This window comes from Rhagoletis pomonella, unplaced genomic scaffold (assembly GCF_013731165.1).
Source record: "Rhagoletis pomonella isolate Grant_MI unplaced genomic scaffold, Rhpom_1.0 Rhpom_scaffold_01492, whole genome shotgun sequence".
Taxonomy (NCBI): Eukaryota; Metazoa; Arthropoda; class Insecta; order Diptera; family Tephritidae; genus Rhagoletis; species Rhagoletis pomonella.
Genome location: NW_023460046.1, coordinates 3,274 through 31,169, shown reverse-complemented (window position 1 = coordinate 31,169; position 27,896 = coordinate 3,274). Strand labels below are relative to the sequence as shown.

The 27,896-nt window shown below is 35.9% G+C and overlaps 1 protein-coding gene across 2 annotated transcripts; it reads right to left on the bottom strand.

Annotated features, from left to right (window-relative positions):
- Nucleotides 1–27,896, bottom strand: LOC118752424 (homeotic protein empty spiracles-like). Of its 2 annotated transcripts, none has more exons than XM_036487345.1 (3): nucleotides 25,588–27,896; nucleotides 6,191–6,348; nucleotides 1–913 (listed from the first exon to the last, which is right to left on the bottom strand). In XM_036487345.1, exons 1-3 carry the CDS (start codon nucleotides 26,951–26,953, stop codon nucleotides 392–394), a joined length of 2,046 nt encoding a protein of 681 aa, XP_036343238.1. In that variant the 5' UTR covers nucleotides 26,954–27,896; the 3' UTR covers nucleotides 1–391. The 2 variants fall into 2 exon arrangements, with proteins under 2 accessions (XP_036343238.1, XP_036343239.1); XM_036487346.1 differs by having other exon boundaries at nucleotides 25,591–27,896.

The window sequence follows — 27,896 nt, the reverse complement described above, 5'->3', positions numbered from 1 at the left end:
ATTATGATTTATAACATTTGCTTTGCGTTTTAATTATTACACAGTAATTGTTAATCGTAAATGTATTATTACCTGTCTAAGCGTCTAATTTACAAATTAATTAATACAATTCAGTTTTGTGGAATAATTTACAAAAGAAAAGAACAAAAAAAAAAAAAAACTAACTGCGAGGGGAGCAAGAAGTGTAAACGGAGAGCGAATTAAATTTGTCAGCCAACGCCAAAGGAACTCAAACACGCGGCCGAAGAGTAGCGAGAGAGCGTGAAGTAGTTTGGTATTTCGCCAACAACAACGTTCACAACCACGCCCAGTGGCGGCAATTAGCCGCAGATAAATGCAACAGTTGGCCATCATTATGCGCGAACGCTCCACGCTTGGGCGGCGGCGGCAATTATGGCTGCTGCTGTTGTTGTTGCAAATGCAGTTGTTTTTGCTGTTGTGCTTGCTGATGCAAATACAGCTGATGTTGCATGAAATGTTGTTGCTGTTGTTGTTGTTGTTGCTGCTGCTGCTGTTGTTGTTGCTGCTGCTCCCTAAGCTCTCGCTGTTCACGCTGCATCTGTTGCACATGCGCTTGTGCTTGCTGCTGTTGCTGCTGTTGTTGTTGCATATGCTGTTGCAGTTGTTCGTGATGTTGCTGCAATTGTTGTTGAAATTGTTCACGCAATCGTTGATGCTCTTCAGCATCCATTTCGCTGCCATAATCATCCATATCGATCACTTCGTCCTCGTCCTCTTCGATGAGCTCATCCTCGTCGTCTTCCTCCTGATCATCGAAACTATTTTGTGAACTATCGTTTTTACTCGCCTCCATGTCGCCCGCCTGACTGCCCTTCTGACTTTTCGAGTCACTGTCGCCCTCCTGTTGCATGCGCTTGTGCTTGGTGCGGCGATTTTGAAACCAAACTTTGACCTGAAACATAGAAAAAAAAATGTGTGTTAGGAAAAGCATAATTAAAATTTATAGTTTGTCTTCAATTTCCTGGAATTAAATGGCATGGTAAAGAATACAGGGATAATATCAATGAAAAGTTGGCGAAGGTTTCCAGCCTATATGTTAAAAAAGCGATAGTTATATTCCGAATAAAACGGCGCTCGTGAAAGCCCGCTTCTTCGCTTTAACAAAGCTAACATATTTCACATCTTAACTAGTTAGCATACAATTTGGCGTACCAATAAATATTTCGATGCCTAACATTGAAATTAACTATTAGGGGATTCACAAGACGTGTTAACCGTCGTAAAATCTTAAGCTTAACACTTGTTTATGTAAAATAGCGGTTAAAATGGTTGGGGGGTTGGCTAATTATATATTCTTTATCAGTTTAAAAGAATTTCGGTTTAGTTAGAAGTCCCCTAAAACCATTTCAATTAAAAAAGATGTTAACCTTAAGATTTTACGACGGTTAACACGTCTTGTGAATCCCCTATATGTATTAAAATAACGTTAATTATTTCGTTAAAAGTTTCCAATCTAAATTTCGAGAGCATTTTTATGAATTCCATTTCATAATTTTTTAATTATAATCGTCTCGAATAAATGAGTTCACTAAAACGCTCCACTCACTTAACTGGTGTGCGGAGTTGTAATCAACGTATAATATAGGCAGAGCAACAGCGGCTTATGATTTGGTGATAATATCGGCAGATCCGGAATAACCTAACAGAAAAGTCTTAGAAAAAAATTATCTCTCATCTACTAAGTATGTATTTTGAGCGAAAGCCCTTGTATATCATTTAGCTCGCGTCGTTCTAACAGTCGCAAAGTCGCAATGGCAGAGTGAGCAAAGCACACTCGTGTTCGAGTGCTTGGGCAGAGGATTTTTGTTAATTTAATTTTCTTTTTCTTTTTTAATTAACATTTCTTTTAATTTTTAGACATTCATGTTTTAAAAAGAAGCATATATGTTTTTTAAGCTTATTTAATTTTTAGAAACTTATTTAATGTATTCTTTTCTTGTTTTATTATATATTTTTTACTCAATTTAATTTTTTTTTGTGGTTAGATGTTATTGCTTTAAAAATAAAAATATTTTTTAATTTAATTTTTAGGAACTTATTAAATTTTTTCTTTTTTTAGTTTATTTTTTTTTGAGTTCTAGATTTTATTGCCTAAAAAAGCAAAATATTTTTAAAAATTTAATTGAATTGTTAAAACCTTATTTTATTATATTTCTTTATTTTTTTTAATTTACTTTGTTTTTCTTTTGTTAATTTCATTTTCTTTTAATTTTTAAATTTTACTGTTGCAAAAAGAAAAATATATATATTTACTTCATTCAATTTTTTAGATGGTACTTTATTTTTTTGCCTGTCTTTAATTTAAATTTCTTTTAATTTTTTAGATTTTTTCTTCTTTTCTGATTTAATTTTTTTCTCTTTTTAATTAATTTTTTAGAAAAAAAAAGATTTTTTTTATTTCTGCTTTATTTTAATTTTGTTTTTTTTTCGTTTCTTGATTAATTTTTGTTTTATTTATTGCTTTATATTTAATACAAACAAATGAAAATTTGATAGAGTAGTTATCTTTCAACTACAAAAATAATGAAAATCCGCCAAGACGAATCGTCACCATGGCTCGACAAATAAGAACCGCTCTTGCAAAAAGAGAACAACACATAGCGGCTAGCCAATAGAGGAAACGGAAAGAGCTGCATAATAATGATGACCCCTGGGTCCTTGGCTACGAAGCTGTTTTGAAGAAATTTGGAGGTATGAAACCAGATCTTGATATCTTTGTGCAGGAAATGGACCACATAGCTGAAGAATCAGCACTCTTCACCAAAAAAAGAACTCGAACTTGAAAGCTCACAAATACCAGATCTCCTGGTCCAGCCTCATAGCGTTGATTTTACAACTCGATATGCAAGTATATTGCATATGTGACCGAAGAAATACTCTCTGACTTGTGCAAAAAACAATACATCGTCCCAAAGTATAAAAGCGAAGAGAATCTATCATCACCCCCAGCATATCGACCCATATGGTGAAACTGCGTATTACGTCAGTTATTAAAAATTCCGGAGGAATTTTGGCCTGGAAATTCAGCAATAAGACCAATCGGAGACAATAAAAACTGTGTGGCTGCAGCGCAATGAGCAAGCCACCTATTAAAGCGAACAATACTACTATTTGGAAACCGTACACGTCAAAATCGCATTTAAAAAGGCACCAGAGAAGCTGAAACTTACCTCTATACAAATAAAAGTGTTTCCAACTTGCAACGTTTGACATCCTGGACTCAAGGCATGTTAGGAACGATTGTATATTGATAATCGAAAAGCGAGATGAAACATACATATATGCCTCCTTGGATATCGGGACGACATGACCACCAACATCACTGTGCGAAACACTGAAATAGCATGTACCAGGAGAAGTAAATTTTCACATATGTACCGAGGTAGTGACAATAAAAAAGTAGAGGGGTATCAGGGCATGAGACCGCAGACTTAGTGTTTTGGCGTTAATACAACAATGGCGAAGAAATGGCTGGAAAACTTCACAAAATGGACAGAACAGAGGATTCTACCTGCATATATTCTAGCTCAGGCGACGCAAATGTGCACGATGGAAGTAAGAATGATTCGTACTTCGAAACAATTCGACAGGCAACACCACAGAGAAAATACTCAAAACCAAGGAAAAGTGGTCCTATGCGAGCAACTTTACGAAATCGTTGCGCTGGAAGAAAAGACGAACCTGTATGCAGGAGCAACGACAATAAGTTAGTTAATGGGAATAATATATTAATTAGTCAATTTAAAACCCCCTGCCTTAAAAATCTTTAATCTTTAATCATATAATGGTTATGATAAGTTTTTAAGTACTTTACTTTGAGTTTATTTCTGAATGAGTATACAATTTTATTTCATAGTTTTTTTTTTAATTCTAACATTTTGTTATACATGCTTAAATTTTTTTTTTTTGATTTTGTACGCCAGCTACTAAAGTCTTTAACTCTTTATAGAACCAACTTAGAAATTGCTAACCTCTTATTCTACAAAAAAAAAACCTTGTATACTTCAGTACACCCACGCCAAAATTTTCCACATAGCTTACCTTTTTGCATGACCTAATAAATAAATTTAGCTAACATTTTAATTCTACTCCCTGATTTTCAACAAATTCCTCTCTACGTGCCGATTACTGCCACAGCTACATACATTGCTGCGACTATTAACCACTTTATTTCTACGACCGTTATTTACCCACCCGGCATACGTAAACACAAAAGGGTGTCAGAAAGTCAATTGGGTAGTGCACAATTTTCCCACCCCTTCCTATAATTTTCCAACCCTCGCTGCATACAGTTTTTTTTTGTTTTTTTTTTTTTGTTTTGCCTAAGTGGCGAATGCTCAGCTCCTTTGCCAACAAACAGCTTGAGTTGACTGACGTACAACTTGAGTACCTGGTATTTACGCTTTATCCGCCACAATTGCAACAATAGCTACATAAAATTTCATGGCATAGCACAGGGGGTTGTTTTACAGCTAATAACTCAAGTAGTTAGGCTGTTAACGATCAGTTGACATGCAATCACTTAACGGTCGGCAACATTTCAGTTACCATGCATTGGACTTTGGCTAAAATTCAAATAAAATTAAGTAGTATATGTAGATAATACACACATCTGCACGTATATAAGTAAAGCAAAAGCTCAAAAATTCATAGTAGATTGTGATGTTGAAGGGGTTGCTTTATTCAAAAAAAAGGGGGTGACGAGGTCTACACGTACGATTGTACAAGCTTTGTTTTGGGGGTGTAGACGTGATTAATATATGAAACAATTTATTGAATTTGATGCCTTTTATTTAACCCAATAATTATTTTGCGATAAATATCCCATTGAGTTGGAGGTGGAGCTGTCTCTGGGTTAAAATTGGTTGTGAGGGTGGCGTGACCTTTGAGTCTGATAAGTGGAGTCACGTGCTTGATTTTGTTGAAGGAGGCCTATTGTTGAAAAAATCTGACAGGCCTAATAGGGTTAATAAACTTCCATATGATACACAATTTTTTCCACTTTCAATTAACTATAATATTGAGATCTCTACCGAAAAAATAATTACGCTAACCGTTTCCATCACTCACGGCCTGGAGGTGATCTATTTAAGAAACAAATCGGCTTTCCAATTTTTACAATTACAATTAATTTTTATCTAACTACAGCGTGTGCCAAATGAGATCTACCAATGTTAAACACCATCTAATTTTTTATTATATGGTTATAACTAAACTCGTGCAAAATTCGTAATGGGTACTTATGTACAGTATACAATAACGTATTATTATTATAGATTTTTTTCTATTATTTCCAACGATCTATTGTTATGCGGCAGTGAAATTATCGCCAACATTTTAATTTAAGATCAGCACCCAAAACCCTCGTGATTAAGAATTTGGTCGACCATTTTAGGGAACGAGGTTCAGTTGGCGATCATCCTGGAAGAGATGCTCATCAAAATATTCGCACTAAATACAACGTGGATGCCGTGCGGCAGAGTGTAGCCTTGGCTACTCCGTTCACTAGATTTGGCATATTTAAAAGACCAATTGTATGTTAATAAACCAGAGGCTATAAGACCACTTAAGCAGAACATTCGAGTCCTGAAACCAGATACATTACGTGCTCTAATGGAAAGCCAATGTTACAATCGCGCAAAGTGATGGACATTTATATGATGTAATTTTTCATACAAATTATCACATAACTTCCATGAAATGCATTTAATATATAAAAAAAAAAAATATAATAAAAACAAATATTTATTAAAAGAGGTCTTTTTTAGCCTATATATGTTGCAAACTACTACCAACTGAATTGAATTTAAGCTTAAATAGTTTCCAGGTTCGCATAAATAAAGGTGTCTGGAATCTTACTTTTATCCTCATAAACACGTTTTCGGACGAACCCCAGAAAAGGAGATAAAAAAAACACTCCCGTCTCTATACTGGCATTTTAACCCGACCCTAATAAATATGAATAGGTTGAGGAAATCTCCTGTTAAATAATGAAAATTTATAATATTAATCTTGTGAAAAACTTTGTGCCAGAATTCCAAAACAGTTGATCTACAAATCTCCGTGTTTGATTTAAAAAACCTTTTAAAAATCGTAGATAAAATCAAATCTTCTAGCCATACAAAGCAGTCTTCATTTCGTTCCATTAAATATGTATAAAACTATTAACCTGCGTTTCTGTGAGACTCAGTGCTTGTGCCAGCTGCTTCCGCTCGGCGCCCACTACATAGTGATTGTTTTCGAAGGCATGTTCCAGCTTTAGCAGTTGCGTGGGTGAGAACGCGGTACGCACACGTTTTGGCTTGCGAAACGGTTGAAGCAGAAAATCTGAAAAAATAATAGACTTCAATTAACTATCGTAATATTTGTAGGAGAAAAATGTATATTGAAGGAAAATATACAAATATAAGGATATTGCTTTCGATTATGTATGTATTCAATGTTAGATAGTTTTTAAACAAATTTCACACCCCCATTTGAGTCAGAACTAATAAATATTAGTTAAAAATTATAATTTTCAATTCATTCTATCAGAAACAGAGAAATATATTTCCCAAATAAAAGCCTTAGCCTTGGTTTACCTATTTTCACTATCTACAATTTAATACTTAATATACAAAGTCATGAAATTATGTATATCTATAGTTTTAGTGCATTCAAATCTAATTCTAATAACAGAAATAAGAAATTCGTGTGCATTCTGTTGGGTCATCTATATAATTAAACGGTAGAGGAAAATAATATATAATATAATATAATATAAGTAAACTATATGTTTATGTCAAATGAAATACGGAATATATTAAAAAAAAAAATCATAATAAAATTCGAAACAAATGAAAACTGAACGCAAATACATAAATGCTTTTGTTTGATACTTTGCCCTGCCGCACAGTGGGGTAATTGATATCGATATTGGAGATTATTTAAAAAAAAAAATTTATTTCAAAGTACAAAGAAGTTTTTAGTACCAAATGAAAGTAGATAAAATTCTACATCACCATGTAATCAAATATTTGCATTTGCACAATTTTACCGTTTTCTTGACATATACTCTTAAAGTCGTCGCTTTTTCCTTTTTATGTGCGCAAAGTGTTTTTTTTTTAATTTTTTTTTATTTATTGAATCTGGCCTGCCTAAGAGCCTAACAATAAGTTTTCGAATCTTAATCTATTCATTTAATTTACATCCCCTAGTTGGGATGAGTATTTTCTTAACTGGCCCTAAGAAAAGATTACGACTGGGCTGGTAAGTCATTCCTACGTAGTGTTGAGACGCAATAAAGATCTTGCTAAATGATTTGGTTGCGCTAAAAGCTTCGATACATATTTCGTCTTCCGTTGTTCTATTTCGGTTCGTACTTCTGGTATTCTCAAGTCGCGGTGAATGTTCTCATTTCGCATATACCACGGTGCTCCGGTGATTGTCCGAAGGATTTTAGATTGCGCACGACGAAGGATTTCGATGTTGCTGCTGCTCGCGTTTCCCCATAACTCACATCCATAGGTCCATATCGGTTTTAAAACTGTATTGTAAATAAGCACTTTATACTCCAGACTCAGGGGTGAGCGAGAGTTAATAAGCCAGTGGAGAGAATTAGCCTTCAGCTTGAGATGAGTCCTTTTAGCCACTATGTGGTTTCGCCAAGTAAGTCGCCTGTCCAGGTGGACCCCTAGGTAAGTGACATGATTGCTTTGTGGTATTTGTACGTTGTTTAAAGTCAAGGGCGGACAGTTACTCTTATTCAGTGTAAATGTAACTTGCTTACATTTTTGCTCGTTAACCTTTATTCGCCAGTTTGCGAGCCAATTGGCAACAGCTTCCATATGATTGCCTAGGAGCACAGTTGCTTGTAGAGGACACTTGTGCTCGATTGTTCCATGTTTTTCCCTGAAGCCAAATTGGTGAAGTGGTATTATATTGCGGGCTTGCAGATGTGGGGAGATGCGCAGCATAAGAAGTTTTTCGAATAATTTCGACATACACGGTAGCAGGCTGATGTTAAACGTGATTTTTTACTTCATATTTCCAAGCTATTTCCCATTTTTCTTTAAAAATAAATCAAAATCGGCAAGGCAACCTTCTGACTCAGGTATTTAGGCAATAAAAAGTGATCTTATTTTTCTTTTACTATGGTTCTAAGTCTTTTATTTTATTTTTTAAAGAAATGATGACATATTAGTGAAGTGGGATTAAGCAAAAGTGTTTTCATTTACAAATAGCCTGGAGGTTGTATGTGCATTCTGTAAAAAAGGTCTGCGCACTTTTTCAGTATATCGATTTATATAATATAACCTGGTTAGTGAAATATACACCAAAAGCAGCCAGCTCGAGAGTTTGAACTTAGTTTAAACCACAGCCATTCACTGAAAAACTGGCCTTAGAATGGCGTTATTTATTTGTTTAATGATTTATAGGGTGTATGTGAAACCGTGAAGATTGATACTGCGTATTTTAGTTTTAATTGTAATCGTTATTATTTTTTATAGTATTGTTATTTCTATGCTAGAATGACATGTGAAGTGAATAAAAAATATTAATAGTGATGATATTTTTAACTAGACGGAGAATGACAAAATGCCCCCAACACTCCACAACACAACACAAAGCATTTTCGATGGGCGCTCTAATATATATATATACATATATGTATATATACCATACATATATTATAAATAATGGCGACCGCAGTGGCTTAGCGGTCAGAGGTGCGCACTACCTCTCGGTAAGTCCCGGGTTCAATTCCTGATCTGAGCAACATCCAAAAATGTTTTTGTTTTTCTAATAGCGGTCGCCCATCAACAGGCACTGGCAAACCTATGCTCTATATTTCTGCTATGAAAAGAGCTTCTCAGTCAGACCATAAAACTGTTGTGTCAGCATCAAAACGTACAAACGTACAATACAAATCGGTGAAGAAGTTCGGCCCAGCACAAGCAAAAAAACAACATACATATGTATGTACGTCCAGGCGTCACAGACGAAGGTAATGAAGCAGGCAGAATCCACTGACCCAATGGAAGTGACAACGTCCACGGCAGTAGAAATCGATAAAAAACGGTCTGTGTGGCACAAGATAATACCAATATACCAAAGTGGCAAATCTCGTTTTCCTCGTATACTTGGGCAAGATCGGCTTAAAGGCCTACAAATGAAATACTAGCAACTATAGCGGCATTTGTTGAAACAAAAGAGAGACCGTAAGATTGATTTTTCCTTACACTTATTTGAAACGGTTAATTGATGTAATAGGCGCCTTTTAGAGAAAAACAAAAAATGTGCTGAATGAAATTTTTATTCTTCTATGTCCTTGAAAAACAAAACAACAACTAGACCCAGCCCCCTACTTAAAAACGAAAAACATTAATGGGCATGCGTGTCGACTTTCGCAAAAAAATAAATAAAAATCTGGAATACCCTAATGTGCATACTGACATAAAAGTTCAAGACTTTCACTATGTTTAACGCACTATTTCCCTTATATCAAAGCAGCAAAGCGTGAAACTTCAATGCCACTAGACCCCTGGAAACAGTGGCAAATAGCAACGTATGAGTGTAGTGTGTGTGTGTGTAAATATAGTATGCATGACAATTGACTGATGGCTGATGTGGTGGCATCTTCATCAATATCCATTTACAGCTATCATCGCTTCAAATACAGGGAGATGAATACATAAATGCAAATTCATTGGTGGCTTCTTTTTGATAAAAAAAAAAAAAACAAATCAGTAAACATTTGCCGGTAGACTCATTTAAATGTACATATATATGACATATCTGAGTAAATACATATTTATATAAATATATGTATGTATGTATGTATGTATGCATCTATATGATCATATGTTTGTGCTTTAAGTTAATCACGTGTTTTCCCAGCCGCAAAGTACAATAACTGCCAAAAACCGTGGAATGTGTCTGATGGTTGGCTACTTCATTTTGAAGAGTGGCTTGAAAAGCAGCAAATTGCGAAAAAGTTAGCTTTGGTGACTTTGGTGAATATACTTGTATGGAAGTCGCTTCATTTTGGCGCTATGCAATCGCGCTTGTCATTAGCGAAAATTTGTTGTACAAATATGGCGAGGCAAGGAAATTACTGTGAAGTGGAAAAGTGGAAGGCGTCGCGCGTTGGTGCAGTTTTCACTCGATTGTGCTAACGAGCTAATTTTCCAGAAAATGTGAAAATTGTTCATTGCCAAAATATGTATGTACTTGCTAATTGGGAGAAAGCTTAGCTCGCTTAGAGTGAAGCGATTGATGCGTGCTAGTTGAAAAGTGATACCAACTATTTTATATAGTTTCGTTATGGTAATTTCTTCAAAATGTCTAATTTCAAAATTCACCTTTGAGCTGCCGAAAATGGTTACAAATTTGCAGCTACCTACTTTAAAATTTTTTTTCCATTTAAACCCTATTGCTCCTTAACAAAGCAAAAACATACAGTAGCTGCATGCAATTTCGAGTTCAGCATGCATATCAATTTTCAACAAAGAAATTAATATACAAATAACGCTGTTATGCGCACAGACAGATTTTCGAAGCGATCATGCAAATTGGATTCCTCGCCTTGACTGAACAGGAGCAAATAACACGCCACGAAAAAACCAACAACAACAACACGCCACCATATCTTCAATGCAAGGCTATTGTATGCAGGGCACGAAACAATAGCGCGCCAGCATCAGCGTGGAGGCGCAGGCGCAGGCGCAACCGCAACAGCACGGCCTTAGTTATCCAGCCCAGACAAGATTGCCACGAAGGGCCTGCAAAAATTAACTTGAGGCACTGTTTGCTTACTTTTTTCATGCTTTGACTACATTGCCATCGGAAAGTAAAGAAATACATACATTGTTGCTGACCTGTAGATATGTTATCACAGATTGCTGCAACATGTACTGAAGGTGGCCGGCGATCGCAATGCAACACCGTCACCACCACCACCACCAACTCCTACATTGTACGTGGAAACATACGCACATGCATACATACATACAAATGAGGCGTGCGCGAGGTGGCGACTGCGCTTGGGAAATTTGTTTACTGTCTTGTTAAACGGTGTGGCTTTGTTCGTGCAGCTGTTTGAAGTTATTTTTTTTTTTTCGTTTATCCTCTGGCAGCCTACATTTATCGGCGCGATTGTTCATTCTGCAGGCGTGTGTGAAATTTGTTCGAAAATTTGTTTATTGTTCTGTAATGATCACACTTTCGCGGTAGACCATTGCGGATGAGTGGGGATTTTGGAAACTGTGTGCGACGATTTTTTGATATATGTATGGGCATACTATGAAACAAATTCAATTGAAATTGAGTTTTATTTGAGATATTGATACAAAGTAGGGTTGGGACTATTCGGACCTACGAATATCTGTTCATTTGGTCATCCGAGTATTTTTTTTTTTAAATCTGAGAATAATCGCAATATGTCTCCTTTTCTTTTCTTATATTTTCTTTTCTTTTCTTTTAAGCTTTTTAATGAGATTATTATAAAATTTTTGGGTGTGCATCGCGAGACCGTTTGCAGAAAAAAATAAAAATGAATCAACGCTAGGTTTCCTAAATTGCCTTATTTAAATAAAAACAAGTAATTTTTAGCAAAAAAAAAACCGACTTAAATATATATACCAGAGTCAAAAGTTATGCAAAGTTCCCGAAATTTTAACGAAATCTTTAGGAGTATCTCATTTCTGTAGTGGTTGACATGAACCCGTAAAGAAATTTCTGTTCGAAAAATAAAGAGAATTCTGAAAAAATTCTGCAAGACTTTGTTCACATTATTATAGCATTATTTCCATTGCTTTCGAATGTGTACAGTTTATTTGATTTTAGAAAATTCGACAGATCTTTAAATTTTCTCTACAATTCAGAATACTCTGGGTGTATTTTCGTACAAATTCGTTTGGAAATGCAACATTTGATAGCAAATTGAATGATGCTTGCCACAATATTTTAATATCCAGAGATGGTCAGGGTTCGAATTCCACTGCAGGCAACATGCAAATTATATATATTTTTTTTTTTAGTTTTCGTCCTGATTATTCACTTCACGGATGCTTTTTCGGAACGAACGCCGATAGCAAATTCTAAATTAGTCAGATTGGAAGTGTACGTTAAGCTCGGCGGATGAGTCAATAAATAACAACTTACAATGTCCACTACTACCAATAGTAGATTCATAGACAAGTTGAAGTGGTTTTAAGATTCAGATCAAAATTTCAATACCAATTTGATTGCCTTGCTGCAATTTTGAAAATAGAAACAAAAATTTAAATAAGGCCTGTCGGTATTAAGGCAACAATAGTTTCGTTCTTGTACTTTTCCTGGAAAAAGCTGGTAAAAATGTCAAAAAGCAAAGTTGCTCTCAGAGAAAGAGAGAAAACCTGAAAAGTATGGGAACGATTTTAGGGTAATTTGCTAAATTATACGCAATTATATAGGCAACTGAACAATGATACTTACAAAACTTGATAATTCTTCGTTAGGATAACTTTAATAAGGTAACAGTGCGGATGCGCATATTAACGAGTTTTGGACATACATAGATACCAGCAGTTAATATATTATTGTAAAATCGACTAGCTTTCAAGACTACACTGAGTGAAAAAAATATTAAAATCAAATAGGAACGTAATTGATCTTACTATAAACGTCAACGAAAGTGCTGTATATTGGTAAATATTCAATTCAATTACGCGCAAAACTAAAAAAAAAAAATTAATTTGCATGCTATGTTGCCTGCAGTGGAATTCGAACCCGACCATCCCCGGATATTAACAACTCGTGGCAAGCATCTTTGCGCACTCAGCTACACCCAGGCATATAAATTTGCTTTCAAATGTTGAATATCCATCAACACTACACCACGCGATGGATAAACATGTATGTATAATTTTTGCGCAACTCCAAAGAATGTTACAACTTCTGAACAGAAAGAATTCAATTTGAATAATGTTAAGTTTTCATAAAAAGTTTGACAAGGTATTTCTTTAGATTCATAAAGGCTGGTTTCAACTTTGTCATATTTTGACGACAAAATTTTACGACATATCGAGCCCTAACTGCCAAAATAACGTAAGCGAAATTTTTTTCAAAATTTTCTTTTTGATGCAGAAATGCATCTAGATGATCTACGAATATTTCTGCATCAAAAAGAAAATTTTGAAAAAAGTGTCTCGATATCTTGACACAACTTCGTCTCCTTTATACATATCCTTATCGATGATGTTATGGGCCAAAAACAGACAGATAGCCGATGTAGGCGCACATCTACATGATCGATTTATCGATAAATGCCATTGAATTTGACATAGTGAAAACAAGCCTTAAGAGTGTGTTTTTTTTCTTCTTTCCAATGAACTTATACTTTTTTCATATTAAAGAAAATCTCAAAAATTCTCTTCAGTTCAATTGATTTTCGTTGTTGCATGTTTTATCATTTTTGTATTTTGCAAAATTTGTTAAATTTTTTTCAATTATACATACAAGCAGGTACCGTAATAGCTACAACTTTTATGAGAAAATCGTTCTTTAACTGTTATTTTTGGACTTTTATTCAATCACTCCTTAAATAACAGTTATTTCTGAATTTTATTTATAAATCCCAAATAACAATGATTTTTGACTTGTATCTCAATAATCTGCAAATAACAGTTATTTTTGTTTTTTTAATAAAATGTCTTAAATAACAGTTATTGAAGATTTTTATTTATAAAAGTCATAAATAAAAATCAGTCAGTGACTGCTGCCTTTAAAAGTTATCAATAAAAATCAGTCAGTGACTTTAATTTTTTAAATAATACTTATAAAGCCATTTGTATAAGTCGTAGTAAGCCTTTGTTCTCCAACACCTTCTTAACTCCGAAAAATTATAATGACTTTTATACGTATGACTTAAAAAATAAAAGTCGGTGACTGTTTTTTAATGATGACTTTCAAAAGTAAAAGTCGTCGATAACTGTTATCTAAGACTTAGATTATAAAAATCAAAAATAACTGTTATTTGCAAATTATTTGTATAAAAACCAAAAATAGTTGTTATGTGTGATTTATAAATGAAAAATCAACAATAATTGTTATATTTTTAAATTTTGCATAAAAATTACAAATAAAAATTTATTTTCAAATTTGATTCTCGGTGAAACAAAAAAATCGATTGCTATGTATCTCTTAGTTATAGAACATTTCCATCATAGTGTATTTTTCAATGACAGTTTTCATCAATAACTATTATGTTCGGACCCTGCATGCATATGTATGTATGTACCAGGGTTGTTGCGAATATTATTCAGAAGTAAAAGTCCTTTCCGGATGATAAACAAACCGCTTATCCAAATTAAACTAGTTTGGTACCAAATTAAAGAGGACTTTAATATCTTTATAACTGAAATGTCTAAACGGGGGAAATCCACATATTTAAAACTATTTCAATAAAAAATGTCAATCAAATGTCAAACCTTGTGTCAGGTGTAGGCATTTCTTTAGTATTAAATTATGAAAAAAAAATATATATAAATTAATATCGTTCGTTATTTCTGTTTAAAAGCTATTTCATTCCTCTTTCATACGATACCAAATTTGTTTAATTTGGAAAGGGGTTTGTTTATTATCCGGAAAGGACTTTTATTTCGGAATAATATTCACAACAACCCTGGTATGTACATACGGTCGCTTTGCGCGCAATACCTCTTATTCGCCAAATGCAATATCACGAATGTATAAGATAGTGCGAACATTTAGCAAAAGAGCGAAGAAACTTATTTTCTTCGAAACGTTTGAATGCTTTGCTAACTAAATTTACTAAATATGAGCTTCTACTATAATTATTTTTTTCTATTAAATTTGTGAAGTAGCGAAGCATTGAGACAGGGTAACCAGAATAAATATTTTTCTATGCCTCCTAATACGTGGTATTGCATTTGGCAGATATGTGGTGTACTTTAATTGAGCTCGCTGACCCTGCCTCTCGATGGGCCTGCTGCCAACCAAGAAGCGTAACGGCACTCACAAAGCAGAATTATGCCACGAAATAAAATAAAATTTAAATTTTTTTATACGTCCAGACAGCTTAACATAAACTTTTATTTACGAATATTTAGGTGATGAAGCCAAGCTGCATCAAAAGCAAAGAGGATAATAAATAATCGTTTCTGGTCCTTAATAATAAGTTGGTCCAATTCGAATTTATTCAAATAAGTTTTTATGTGATGAAATAAATTACCCGAATAAGGGTAATCTTTCTGCTAATATGAATTTGTTCTTATATGTAACTCGAAGTTACCGCCGCCATATTTGAGCATTTCTTTTAACTGGCAAAACGTACCTACTACTATTTTATTTTCGAATTATATTCAAAGGAGTTTCCATAACTTTTTTAACTTAATTACTTGGTGTTAGCCACGACAAAGCAGACTAAATAAAGGTTCACCGCAAGTCAAGTGTTATTTTGATGAATTACCTGCAGCAAACTTACATACATAAATATTAAAAATTCATAATTTAACAGCATATCATTAGATGCCACTAATAGTAGTACGCCAGCGAGATGGGTATAACTACATACATACATTAACATGCCTATCTAATAGGTTTGATGATGAATAACTCAGGCTATATATACTCTTGGGGATTTAGTGGATATACCATGCGATGTATGAAAAAAAGGTAGCAAAGGTTCACTGCATGCAGGCATACCGTGTTTTATGACAAAAGAAGGCGTGGCGGCGGTAACAGCCCTAAAGAGGATATTAGAAAGGTGCTGCTGCTGCTGTGCGTGCGCGTCTACCACTTCGAAGATAAGGCGATCAGAAGGGTTTCCCCTTTGAGTTTGTTTTCTTTAAGTATAGGTACACCGTTTTTGTTTTGTTAATCAACGGCCAGCCTCAAGGGACGAAATACATATATACATATTTCGTTCTGTATTTCTTGAAATTTTAATTAGATTTTTTTTTTTTCATAATAAATGCGCATAACGATTGGAAGGCCTGTTAATATGATTTTAATAAGTTGTAGACTCATGAATGTATAACAATTTCTTGGAAATTAAGAAACGCATGCATGCGTCCCGGCGCATATGTACATATGTATGTATGTATGTATGTATGTATGTATGTACGTATGTACACACCAGCGTACGGATTAAGTGATCGAGTTCGTGTTCGTGTTGTGGTGGAAAGATAGGGTGAAACATTGTGGCAATTGGTATTCATAAATGTAGATTTTTAATTAACTTTTAAGTATCTACCTTTAGAAAGAAGTTTTCACTTTTTTGTTGAAACTAAGACAGGTTTTATATGGCTGTCTGGTTTCGTGAAAAGTAAATACTTTTGACAAGTTTTGTAAATATGTATGTATATGTATATGGAAAAGTGCGTCAAAAGAAAACTTTCGCACCAAGGGTAGCCAAACTGCAATTTATGTGCCACTCCGCTTAATGCGAGTATTATTTTTATTACATTTTTATTTGCATACATACATATGTACATAAATACGTTCGATTGCAGGCACACACTCACATTTACATATGTATACGACACTTCGTTTTGATGTAGACGCCATTACAAAAATCGTCATCATCATTAAAGCTAACAACCTGCCATTACAATAGTTAAAAACGCTGCTGTTCACTCTTTTTACACACACACACACAAGTTTGTATGTTTGTATGTATGCATGTGCATTAGTGTAACATTCTGCTATGCGCTTGCATTGGTGGTGGGTTTGTCAGTTTTGCGCATGCGTGCCTGCCGTTGCTTTTGTTCGCCGCCAATGGCGACTCGATCAATTAAACTGGTTATTTTCTTCCCATACATTTTCGTCCCCGCTCATAAATCGTAATTGATTGTGGACACTCACTTATAATTCGTAACGCAAAGTGAAATTCTGTCGCTGAGTTAAGTTGGCACCCCATAATGCGAATTTTCAAAAGAAAACTATCAGGTTCGTTTGCCCAACGTTAGCCCAGGATAGCCCAACTTTTTTTTTTCGATAGCCCACCCTGGGCTCAAAAGTTATAACAAAAACAATTTTTTTTCATACTAAAAATTTAAATTTTTTGATTTCAATATTTTTACACTCTCATTCATTTGCTCAAGGTTGGCTCAGGTTAGCCCAACCTTAGCTCAAAAGTGATAACAAAAACAATTTTTTTTCATATTAAAAATTAAAAAAAAAAAAAAATTAAAATTTTTAATATCAATATTTTGACGCTGTAATTCGTTAACCCAATGTTAGCCCAGGAAAGACCAACTTTTTTTTTCGTTAGCCCACCCTTAGCTCAAAAGTTATAACAAAAACAATTTTTTTTCATACTAAAAATTAAAATTTGTGAATTTCAATATTTTTACACTCTCATTTATTTGCCCAACTTAGCCCAACCTTAGCTCAAAAGTTATAACAAAAACAAATTTTTTTCATACTAAAAATTTTACCTAATTGTGACCTAACGGAAAAGAATATTGGACTAACTTTGGGCTAACAAACAAAAAAGTTGGGCTATCCTGGGCTAACCTTGGGCAAACCCAAACCCTATACAAATAAGTAGCTGACAGTACCCTCAGACTTACGACATCTAATATTTTGCCTCTATTTCGGACAGAGGTTTGCTTAAACAGAGAGTCTGATAGCCAAAAACTCACTAAATACAGAGATCGGCGTGGACACAACTTCAAACTTCCAACGGAAAAGAATGGGAACCCGACACGGTTTGATTAAACAACGAGCTACCAGTTTTCACAGATGGATTTATAATGGACATGACAATGAAAAGTTGCTCAGCGGGACAGACGTACTAGCACAAAACTTGCCTTTGCCGTAGACATACGGCCCTTGCGTCGGCATTGATTAGACTGAAAAGCTTAAACATATAAATTCGCGTAACTTGTTAATTGGAAAAACCCTTCCTGAAAGAATGTGGAAACGCAATTTTATAGCCCTTCTGCTGGCCGAATTTAGAGAGTCTGCATTTTTGGATGCAGAAATTCATTCTCCTCTGCTTATCAAATATGATTTATTAGGGCACACTAATACCTAGAATATATCTTTAACACCAGAAATAATTTCAACTTGGAGATCAAATAAATAATAGCTCTTACCAAAAGATGGTAAGTGGTAATTGCAGGCAGAGAGCTCTTTCTCATCCTGCTCGTCCGACTATATGGCACAGAAATATGAGCTATAACGAACGAAAAGACCAACTCTTTAAGAGCTTCTACGCGAGACCTGTGCTCCTGTTCACGAATAAAAAAAAGAAGTTGCATTGCTGAACTTTTCGAGTTTTCTTGGCCATGGACCCTGTCAGACGCATTCAAATACTACAATTGTGCTGGGCTTGTACTACGTTGGTTTTACGGTGATGAAAGGATGGTTAGACATTGAAAGTATGCAAGTCCACGAATGTTGTAGGGGGATCTGCCGGAACTTGGTATGATTTAATGGCAGTACTGTGTAAAAAAATGCACTTTTTTGAAAAACTCTTGCAGTGTCAAATAAGAGAAACAAAAAGAAGTTAATACAGAGTGTAATAAAGGCATTATATTTATGTTAATGTCTGTTGAATTTATATTCAAAAGTCTTTTGGTTTTATGCTTTATATTTTTAGAAACATTTCCCAAAATGTGTCGTGAAATATTTCATAACCTTGCCATATCAAAAATTTTTATTCATAAAGCTTCACTATTTTAAAATTTTGTGTCTGACTTAGATGGTTATAAAAAAATATTTTAGTATTCATTTTATTGCTTTGTGCGGCTTTAGTCTTAAACAGCATCGCGATTCGAATATCTTTGGTGCATCTCAAAGCAGATAACTTAGTTTTTGATATTCTTATTCTATGGATAAAGTCTATTAAATTACTTCACCCTTCTAGAGCTCTCTTATGCTTGAGTATTATAAAAGTTGCATATATCAATTTCGCACTCGCTACTCTGTTTATCCACATACAGCTGCAACCTGCAGTTGTCATTGTATATACTCCAAGGTAGCCTGAATTTGTCATAAAGTGGAGATCTTGTCATGTGGCACAATACACAACGGTTAGCTACTATGTTGTAGGTATTTTTTTTTCCATTAAGCTACACAATAAAAATGCGATCGCACTCTATAAATACAACATAATAAACTCATGTTCACATTTTTTTCGGCAAAAAAAGAAATCGTCAAAAATAAACATCATCAAATTAGAACGAAAAATGAGGAGTGTACATTAATCCAATATTGTTTAATGTTTTTGCCAGCGAGCATAGGCATCTGTGTTATTGTACTCGTAGATACACTTGGATGTGCTGGCAAATCATAATTACACAATGCCATTTAAAGTGTCAAACTGACAAGCTGAGTTCCAAGCCAAACAATAAACAAACAAAAGGTGGATAGTTAGCTTCAGTGGAATGACAGTTTTCGGGGAGCTACCTACCTCTACTATTCGCCCTTCAAACATATATTTTTTATTAATTGCAAATCAGCTTGTTTTCCGTGTCATCCCTACTGGCAATAAATACTCAGCGTTGTTTTTTATAAATATATACACACATACATGAACCTTAATATAAACAATAATGTGTGCACACGCATATAAAAAAATAATCGCATTGTATTCGATTCAATAATTGCTTATGTATGTATATACATACATACATATTTCTATGTTGCAATTATTTTTCGTATACATACATACATATATACAAAACAGTTTTTTTTTCCTTTATTAGTATGAATTCGATTTAAGAAGTTGTAGCCACTAGATATATAGTATGTCAACCCTGTCAAGTTGACATATTCTTTTTTAACTACAAACCCGGTTGGCTTATTTTATGGACCTTTTGTTTGTACTCCCGAGTATGTTGTTCATTGTTGTATCAGCCATTCGATTTTTCCTTGAACATTAACTACAAGTAATTCAATTAAATTATTAGGAGAAGCAAAAGTGTGCAAAATCAGAAACTCCCCTATGTGCAACGAGAGATGAGTTGAAGGGTGCCCTGCCAATTCATAAGGTATGCAGCTGATCAGTCGGTTTGGAAATTGTATGAGAATTGATTGATCAATTTCGATCGCATCATAAGCGATCATAGAGCCCTGATCGCCACTTGCCTTTCAGAGTAGATATTTCCCTTTCTAGTTGGCCGCTGTGGTATAGTGGTAAATAGTGCCACTCAGCAGGGCCTGCGTTCAAGCCGTGGTCAAAGCAACATCAGAAAAATAATAGAAAAAAAGATTTTTCTTAACAGCGGCAGGCAATTTCAAACCTTCGAGTGTTTGTCACAACTTTAAGGCGCATGCCAAAAATCGGCGGAGAAGCTCGGCCAAACACTAACATAAACGTAATCGCTATTCTATTATTATAGCCAGCATTACACTGGAACGTAGTTAGTCGACTGCCTTCTTTTCACTATGTCAAATTAAGGCCCAACTCAGCTATACGTACCAGTTCTATTTAAAACTCTTTATAATAATTTCCTTTGATATTGCTAAAGCAAACTCTGGAATCCAATGTTTAGTAATGGCAAATGTTCATTTTAGCTGAAGCTGTATTTGCGCTGCATATAGGGCCAAGAGTAATATCGTAGACAGACGGCAATGTTGATCCGGATTAAAGGCGCAGTTGCTCCGATCAAAATTGTACCCTGTCAGATGACAGTAATGTCGATTGACGAGCCGTGAGGTCGTGGGTTCGAGTTCAACTGCCAGTAGAATATTCATTTAATTTTTTTAACACATTTATTACGGCATAAATAAGTGGTGCGTGCTTTTAACCAGACCCACCTAGCCAAGTAAAATAAATCAAATAAAATTGTAAAGAAATAAAAAAATAAAACAATTGGAATCAACTGCAGTTAATTCTCGATATAATTCCAAAATTAAAGAGTTTATGCGGATCAACGCTGCCGTCTGTCTATGCTTTAACTCACAGTTGGCCACTTCACAGGCACGCAAGCCAAAGCTTTCAAAAGCTCGCTGTACAATTTATATAGGGCAGGCAGAAAATGAAAGCTTTCGCTGGCCAATTCTGCTTCAAGTCATTAAAGTTTAATAGAAACGTGGTGACCGCTTCTGAGGCGATTCCTAAAGCAGGATAGAAAAACTTTTGAACTGCAGTATGAGTTATCGAACGGTAAATATGGGTCAAGCTCATTTGAGACTGAGCTAGAAGTATGGTATTAAGCAGTAAATCATACTAACCGTAAATCATTTTTTTTTTTTTGGGAATCAAGTTAAATGTGGCGAACTACTTGTGAAACTTTTTAACAGAATTACTGACCGGATTATTTCTCAGCCAACAATTGCGATCCAAAAGCTGTCACTTCATCCTGAGAATCGAATCAAAACTGACAAATCGCTATAAAAGGCGTGTGTATACTCGTATGTTCATGTACTTGTTGTGTTTATATGCAACACTCAATGTCAAATTAAGTTGTTGCTACTATCAAAACTTGAAAGTACAATCAAAATTTATGACGTAGACGCACACATACATACATACATATGGACACACACGTACTTACATACGTATAACATGTTGTCATTTAACGATCATAAATCAACAACATAGCAGTTAGTATAACAGCAATTTACAATTTAATTATGCGCACCAAAAAACAACAACAACAACAGTGCGTAGCAGCACGGTGAACGCTAGTAAATAAACGCTGAAATTAACTCAATTTTTGGCGTGTTGCAGGCAGGTTTTGTTTTTTTTCGTATGTATGTATATGGAGTGAAAGGCGCTTCAAATAAAGTAATTGGACGATAATAAATGAAGTATTTTGAGAGAACTGAGATGACAGTCGCAATGGCTGTTAAGGAGATGGAAAGGTAGAAAAAACGTATGAGAAAAAGTTCAATTTGAAAATGAGCCGAGTTAAATGGCAATGTTTGTATTTTGAATCTTTTTTCGTTTGTTTGTTTTTGCTGTGTAGATGCGGAACAAATGTTCAACATTTGAATGTCCGAAAAACCTCAATTAAAAACGCATTAGCTTGAGCGTTACAGAAACGCAAGTATAAATATGTATACACATTGGTAGCAAGCTCGCATGCCTATAGACATACATACATATGTACATATGCGGGTACAACAGAAGAGGCCTGCGTTATTATGTTGAAAAAAGCAACGACAGCAATATAGGCCGGGCGCCGTTCTTATTGCTGCAACAAGCGCCACTTTTTGGGGCACATCTACCATACATTCATATGTACATATTATGTACCGCTATACGCACTCAAGACTTGCCACTTTGTTTTTGCTCTTTTTTATCGTTCTTTTTTTTTTTTTTGTTTGTTTGTTGCACGACATTAACATGCTTCCATTCAAATTAACGATGTGTGCAATGTTGTTCAAACAATTTAATTAAAATGTAATTTATTTCAAATTGTTATACACGAACGAAAATAACTACACATTTTTGGGGATTGGCTGGTATTTAGTCTGCTGGTTGGGTTGTTGTTTTTTTTTATCGCTCTAGAGCTCTTCGTAAAGTGGCGTTTGCAATGTTGTAAGCCAGCCAGCCAAGTCTGCACCGTGGCGAAGTGCACACTAATTAACTTGTAATAAATGGAGCAGTTAACCTTTTTTTGGAAGAGTAGGCGTTCGCAAACATTTCGTATAATTATATTGCTTCTAATGGAAATGATGAATATGCGAGAAAAAGCTGTTATTACGCTTGAGTTCTTGGGAATCATGATATGCGCATTTTGGGCGTGAGGATATCTTGTAGTATGATGTTTATTTTTTTTTTTTTGTATTTTTCTGGCAATGGAAAGAATGCAGTTTTTTTTTTTAGTTACTCATCAGCTGTAGGATATGTTTTAAGGAATGTATTCTTCGTAATTCTAAAGTTTTGGTAGTCTTCAGTGCTTAAACGAAACTGAATAACTAAAAGAGCGATGCAAAGTTAAGTTATCCAGGGCAACTCGCATACAAACAAAAATAATAATCTGAATGTGCAAACAATTTTAAGGGTTTATTGTTATGTATATGTCAAAAGCAGGGTTTTTTTTAGCGGAATGGATCAAAGACAGCCGGTTTTCTGTAAGCCTCATAAAACTAAATTTGGAAGTAAACGAATTCTTGTAGAATAAATTAGCACCGAAATTTAAAATGATTTTTATTTATTTATTTTATTTTATTTTTTATTACATCCTTGAACATCCTTGAAAATGCTCAATATTTATTTTTGAAAAAGTAAAGTTGTTAAGTATTAATACACTTTCGACCACATCTTCAAATTTCGTCCTTCTAACTTTATTAGCATGAAAAATAAAATTAATTGAAGGAGCATTTTCAATACCTAGATATTAGTCCTTGTTCACCAAAAAAGTTATTTTGTTTCTAGTTTTACAGAATTTTCTTTTTCATTTGACACCCATAAAAAAATCAATTAAGCAAGTTAACTTTTTCTAACTACAATGTCGTTAATTTAATGAAAATTACGTTTGTGTGGGTTCATAATCTCTAGAAAAAAGTTTCCTTAAGACTTAGAGCCTTTTATCAAGTAGGTTTTAAAATTTATCTGCCCTTTAAACAAAAATTTTGTTCTGAAAAAAAAAACGTGTTTATAGGACAGATAAATTTCATGACCTACAGGAGAAAATGGCAGAGCTGCAGCTAACTGAGAAAATTTACTCTTCATCGTACGTTCCGCGCGGAGTGAAGCTCTACCCAGAGTTACAGCGGACGACGGCAAAGCGGTCGGCGGTAAGTGAACAGCTATATAGTAGCCGCAGTGAAATCCGTCAGAGTAAACACAATTGCGACACACGGCCGCTGCCGTCAGTTTTCATTTTGATTTGAAAATTATCATTAAAATTAAATATTTTTTCTGTGCGATTGCCAAACTTGTGAAATTAATAAAAATTACTACAATCAACACTCAATCAACATTGTGCCGTCCCCACTGGGCGGTAAAAATAGAAATAAATTTAAATCAACCGAAAAACGTCGGCGCCGCAATTGTGAGCCATTCCATATGCCGTTGTGAGTTTTAATTTTGACAGCGGTTAACCGACGACCATTTTACCGTCGTCCGCTGCAATTCTGGGTAGAGCTTAAAGCTTTCAAATTGCTGCCACCATACGAAACTGTTTATATACATATGTATATAGGTAGCAAAATTTTAAGTAGCGTTTTGGAGCTGAAAGTAAATCAGTTTTTTATTTTGAATCTCTTAGTAAATTTTTCAGCTTGATGACGCTGCTGAAAACAATATAAAAAAATAAGTGCATTTTTCACAACCGAGTTACAAAAGAACACTTGCTTAAATGTCGATATAAATACATGCAAAGCAATACCACAAACTCGGTTATTTATCAGAGCTCTCCCAGGTCGATTAAAATAAATAAAGTAAAAAAAAATTTTAATATTCCACGCTTCTAGTATAAATGGACTAAAAAGTAGAAAATAATATTTCGCAGTCCCATAGAATTTGTTTTGATAACTTTTGACTTTGAAAATTTTGTAAAAGTCATAATAAACAATTTATGAGCTTGAAAATTAAAAACGTGGGAACACCTGGTTTGCTTTGTTTCGCCTTTCTACGCTCGACACCGCTCGGCTTTCTGTGTGTACTGTACTTATTATGGTGCTTATTTAAACAAATAAAATGTAAATAAAATTAATTAAAGAAACTTGTAAAATAGCAATTAATGATTAACCTCAATTAAGAATGAAAACTTGCTTGAATATTGTAGCTGCAAAACTGTCGATAATTAGACCATCGATAGTGTTCGGCACTATTTTTTTAACTATATATATATATCGTCGATAGTATCGTATAAGGTTTTCGCCCAAATTTGATATGCAGAATTATTTAAAAATGTACTCTAAAACGACGTACTGGACACGTTTCTTAAAAGCTTAACACTTGAGTTATTTGAAATGAAATGAAAATGAGAAAAAATTTAATTTTTCTCCTTTAAATTTAATATTTTGCGCTTTTAAAGACATCCTCCTGTTCCATATATGGCATTCAACGAGTAAATTAAAATTTTAGAACAAAACAAAAAAAAAACTAATCAACAACGTAATTAGAGTAGTCCTTTAATAAAAATAAAAAAACATGTTAATGATATTGCGGTGACCTTATTCGAGTGTTTGTGTAAGTTGTGTGGTCGGTTTGTGAAATATTTGCGGAAATTTTATGATTTGTTATTAGGGCTCGGAATGTCATGTACTAAAAAAATTTTAAATTTGCGCTATAAACAAGCAAAATGTGCAATTAAAAATATGTTCCTAATATTTCATTGCCGGTACAAAAATAAATAACACATGCATTTTAATCAAACAATGATGAAAACAATTCACTTCAAAATACAATACATATTTACAGTCAGTCAATAATGTTTAGGTATAGCGAATTTTTTACAATACGGGCAACTATTTTTTAAATATTTTATTTTTCGCAAATTTTTTATAAAAGAGGGTTAATTTTACAACAACGTTGAAAATGACTGTTAAAATGTCCCTGCAAGCCTATATCAATGGAAGCTCTAATTTAGCAATGCCTGCTCCCATGCGAAGTCCACTTCAACGAATTCAAGTAAAGAAAACTTACTCAATAGTAAAGTATTGTAAACTTACTACCGGGAAATCGATGTGGAAATATCCGTCCATGTCGACTCAGCAGCCACGGGTAGAGCGGGTAACTGTCGCGAATCAGGTGTGGCCCGCCAAAGTGCGGATGATGCGGCCCGGGCGGGAATAATGCCATTGGATGGCCTGGCGGCAAATGCGCTGCGGGATGATGATGTTGTTGTTGCTGCTGCTGCTGCTGATGGTGATGATGCGCTAATGCAGCGGCCATTTGAAATTGCGCTGCCAGGAAGTGTGGATTAGGCGGCGGAGGTGGAGGTGGAACAACACCAGCCGCAGATGGCGGTAGCGGTGGCCCACCGTGTGGTTGTGGTGGTGCTGGCGGTACCGATCCGGGTATCGTTGGCGCTAAAGGATGCACAACAGCAGGGTTGCCAGACGCGTTGCCACCCTCTAACGAGTTAGGCGCGCCACCGGGTCCAACTGCACCGCCGCCGCCGCCACTGCCTGACTGAAGTAGAGAAAGACTTTGTGGCGCTTGCATTGGTAAAGGGCGTATCAAACCGGCCGGTATGCCAGGCACATGAATGGGTCGCTTGTTAAGCTCACCTATGCTGCCGCTGGCGCTACCTGGCGTTTGAGGCGATTGTGGTGTGGCGCGGCTGTGTGGTGGTGTGGGCGAAAGAGAGGGCGTGCGACTACGATTAACAGTTATATTAGGTTCACGGGAAGTTTGTGTCGTTAGGCGAGTGGGCGAACGTGAACGCGATCGTGTGCGACATCTGCCCGCCAGTAGGGGACTAGCGCAATCACGTTCCGGCGATTGATCCAATATCGAGCGACGACGACAATAGATGAGACCCATGGGCGGGCGTGCGAGTGCAGTGTGGTGCTGATCCGCTGCCGAGCGATAATTCACAGTAAAGCTATTCCTTAATTCTAATGGTTGTTGGCAATGATGGGAGTCTTCGCTGAGGCTAAGGCTGACGCGACTGGGCGGACGCTCGTACGGGAGCAGTAAGCGATCGCGATCGCGCTCGCCATTTGGACGTTCATCTGGACTGTCGCTGCGTTGCGAGGAGGAGAGTGGTGGTGAGATGACAGTAGGACGTATTGGTCGACAATTCGTTGTTGTTTGCGTGGGATCGCCGTCATCGCGTTTTTTGCTGTTGCTGCCAACTATCGAATCTATGCTGAACGCCAACTTTGGTTTGATGTTTGCAGTCGTTACGGTTGCCGTTGCCACCGTTGTTGTTGCTGTGCCACTGCCTATGGAGCGCGTCGTTGACTCCGCAACGGCGGCCGCCGCCGCTGCAGCTGCTGCTGCCATTGAAGTGGGTGTTAGGCCAACGACAAAGGGATTAATCGGCGCCATTGGCAGCATATTGAACGGTTGACGGCCGCACGTGACCATTTGCGAAATTGCGGTCAACACAATGTACGAATATCACAAACGGAAGAACAATGAGCGCGCGCGAGACAATGGCGAAATCCGGCCGGACGGGAAATTGAAAAAAATGCAACTGCCACTTGAAAGCGATTATTTGAACGTTCGATGGACAGCGCCGCTTTCGATGCACACAATTGTTTGCTTAACTAACGTACGGCCGGAATGAGCTTCGCGGTTTGCTGGTTAATTGAAAACTCGGCAAAATGACAAAGTGCTTGAATCACTGACTATAACGGACGGGCACAATAACAACAACACTGTTGATAAGTAGCAACGCTTCAGTGGCCATATAGCGTACGCGCACACTAACACACACGCACACATACGCGCCTGATTGCTACCGATTGCCGTTGGAGTACAGTGGTGGAGTGCATCCGTTGTGCGCTTCAGATAAGTGATGACATTGACAAACGAGACCGCAATTGTGACTGGGTTAGCTGCAACGGTAGCGCTGGCGGTATTAGTAGCGATGTAGCGTAACGGTTGCGCTTGAATTGACAAGCTGTCAACGCCATAATGCAGCTAAAAGCGTTTAATTGCGCGCACACGCATACACAGACGCACAGCAGCAGCCGCGTTCGAAGCGTATGCAGCCGACACGACAACACCGGTTAGTTCTGCACACACGCACAACTCCAAGCGCGATTGATGCGCTCAAACGTTCGCAGTAATTAGCGTTAACTTCAATTAAACGCTTATGACGACTCGCGCGCTTCGGCACTAAATGGCGGCTGCTTAATTTTAACACAGTATTATTTTATACGCACAAGCGCTTGTTTTTTCTGTTTTAGCTTTTATCAAAATTGCGACGGCAATTCGCGTAAAACACGCATTCGCTGCGAGTTTTCGACGTTGCGCTTCAATAAAACGTAAACGCCCGCCTTCGTTCGTGTCGCGTCGTACTGTA

Excerpts from the sequence above, each read along its gene's own strand:
- LOC118752424 (XM_036487345.1), bottom strand. The coding sequence starts at position 26,953 with ATGGTCACGTGCGGCCGTCAACCGTTCAATATGCTGCCAATGGCGCCG. Across the intron at positions 6,349-25,587 it reads TCCACATCGATTTCCCGGTA|ATTTTCTGCTTCAACCGTTT; the intron begins GTAAGTTTACAA and ends TTATTTTTTCAG. Across the intron at positions 914-6,190 it reads TGAGTCTCACAGAAACGCAG|GTCAAAGTTTGGTTTCAAAA; the intron begins GTTAATAGTTTT and ends TCTATGTTTCAG.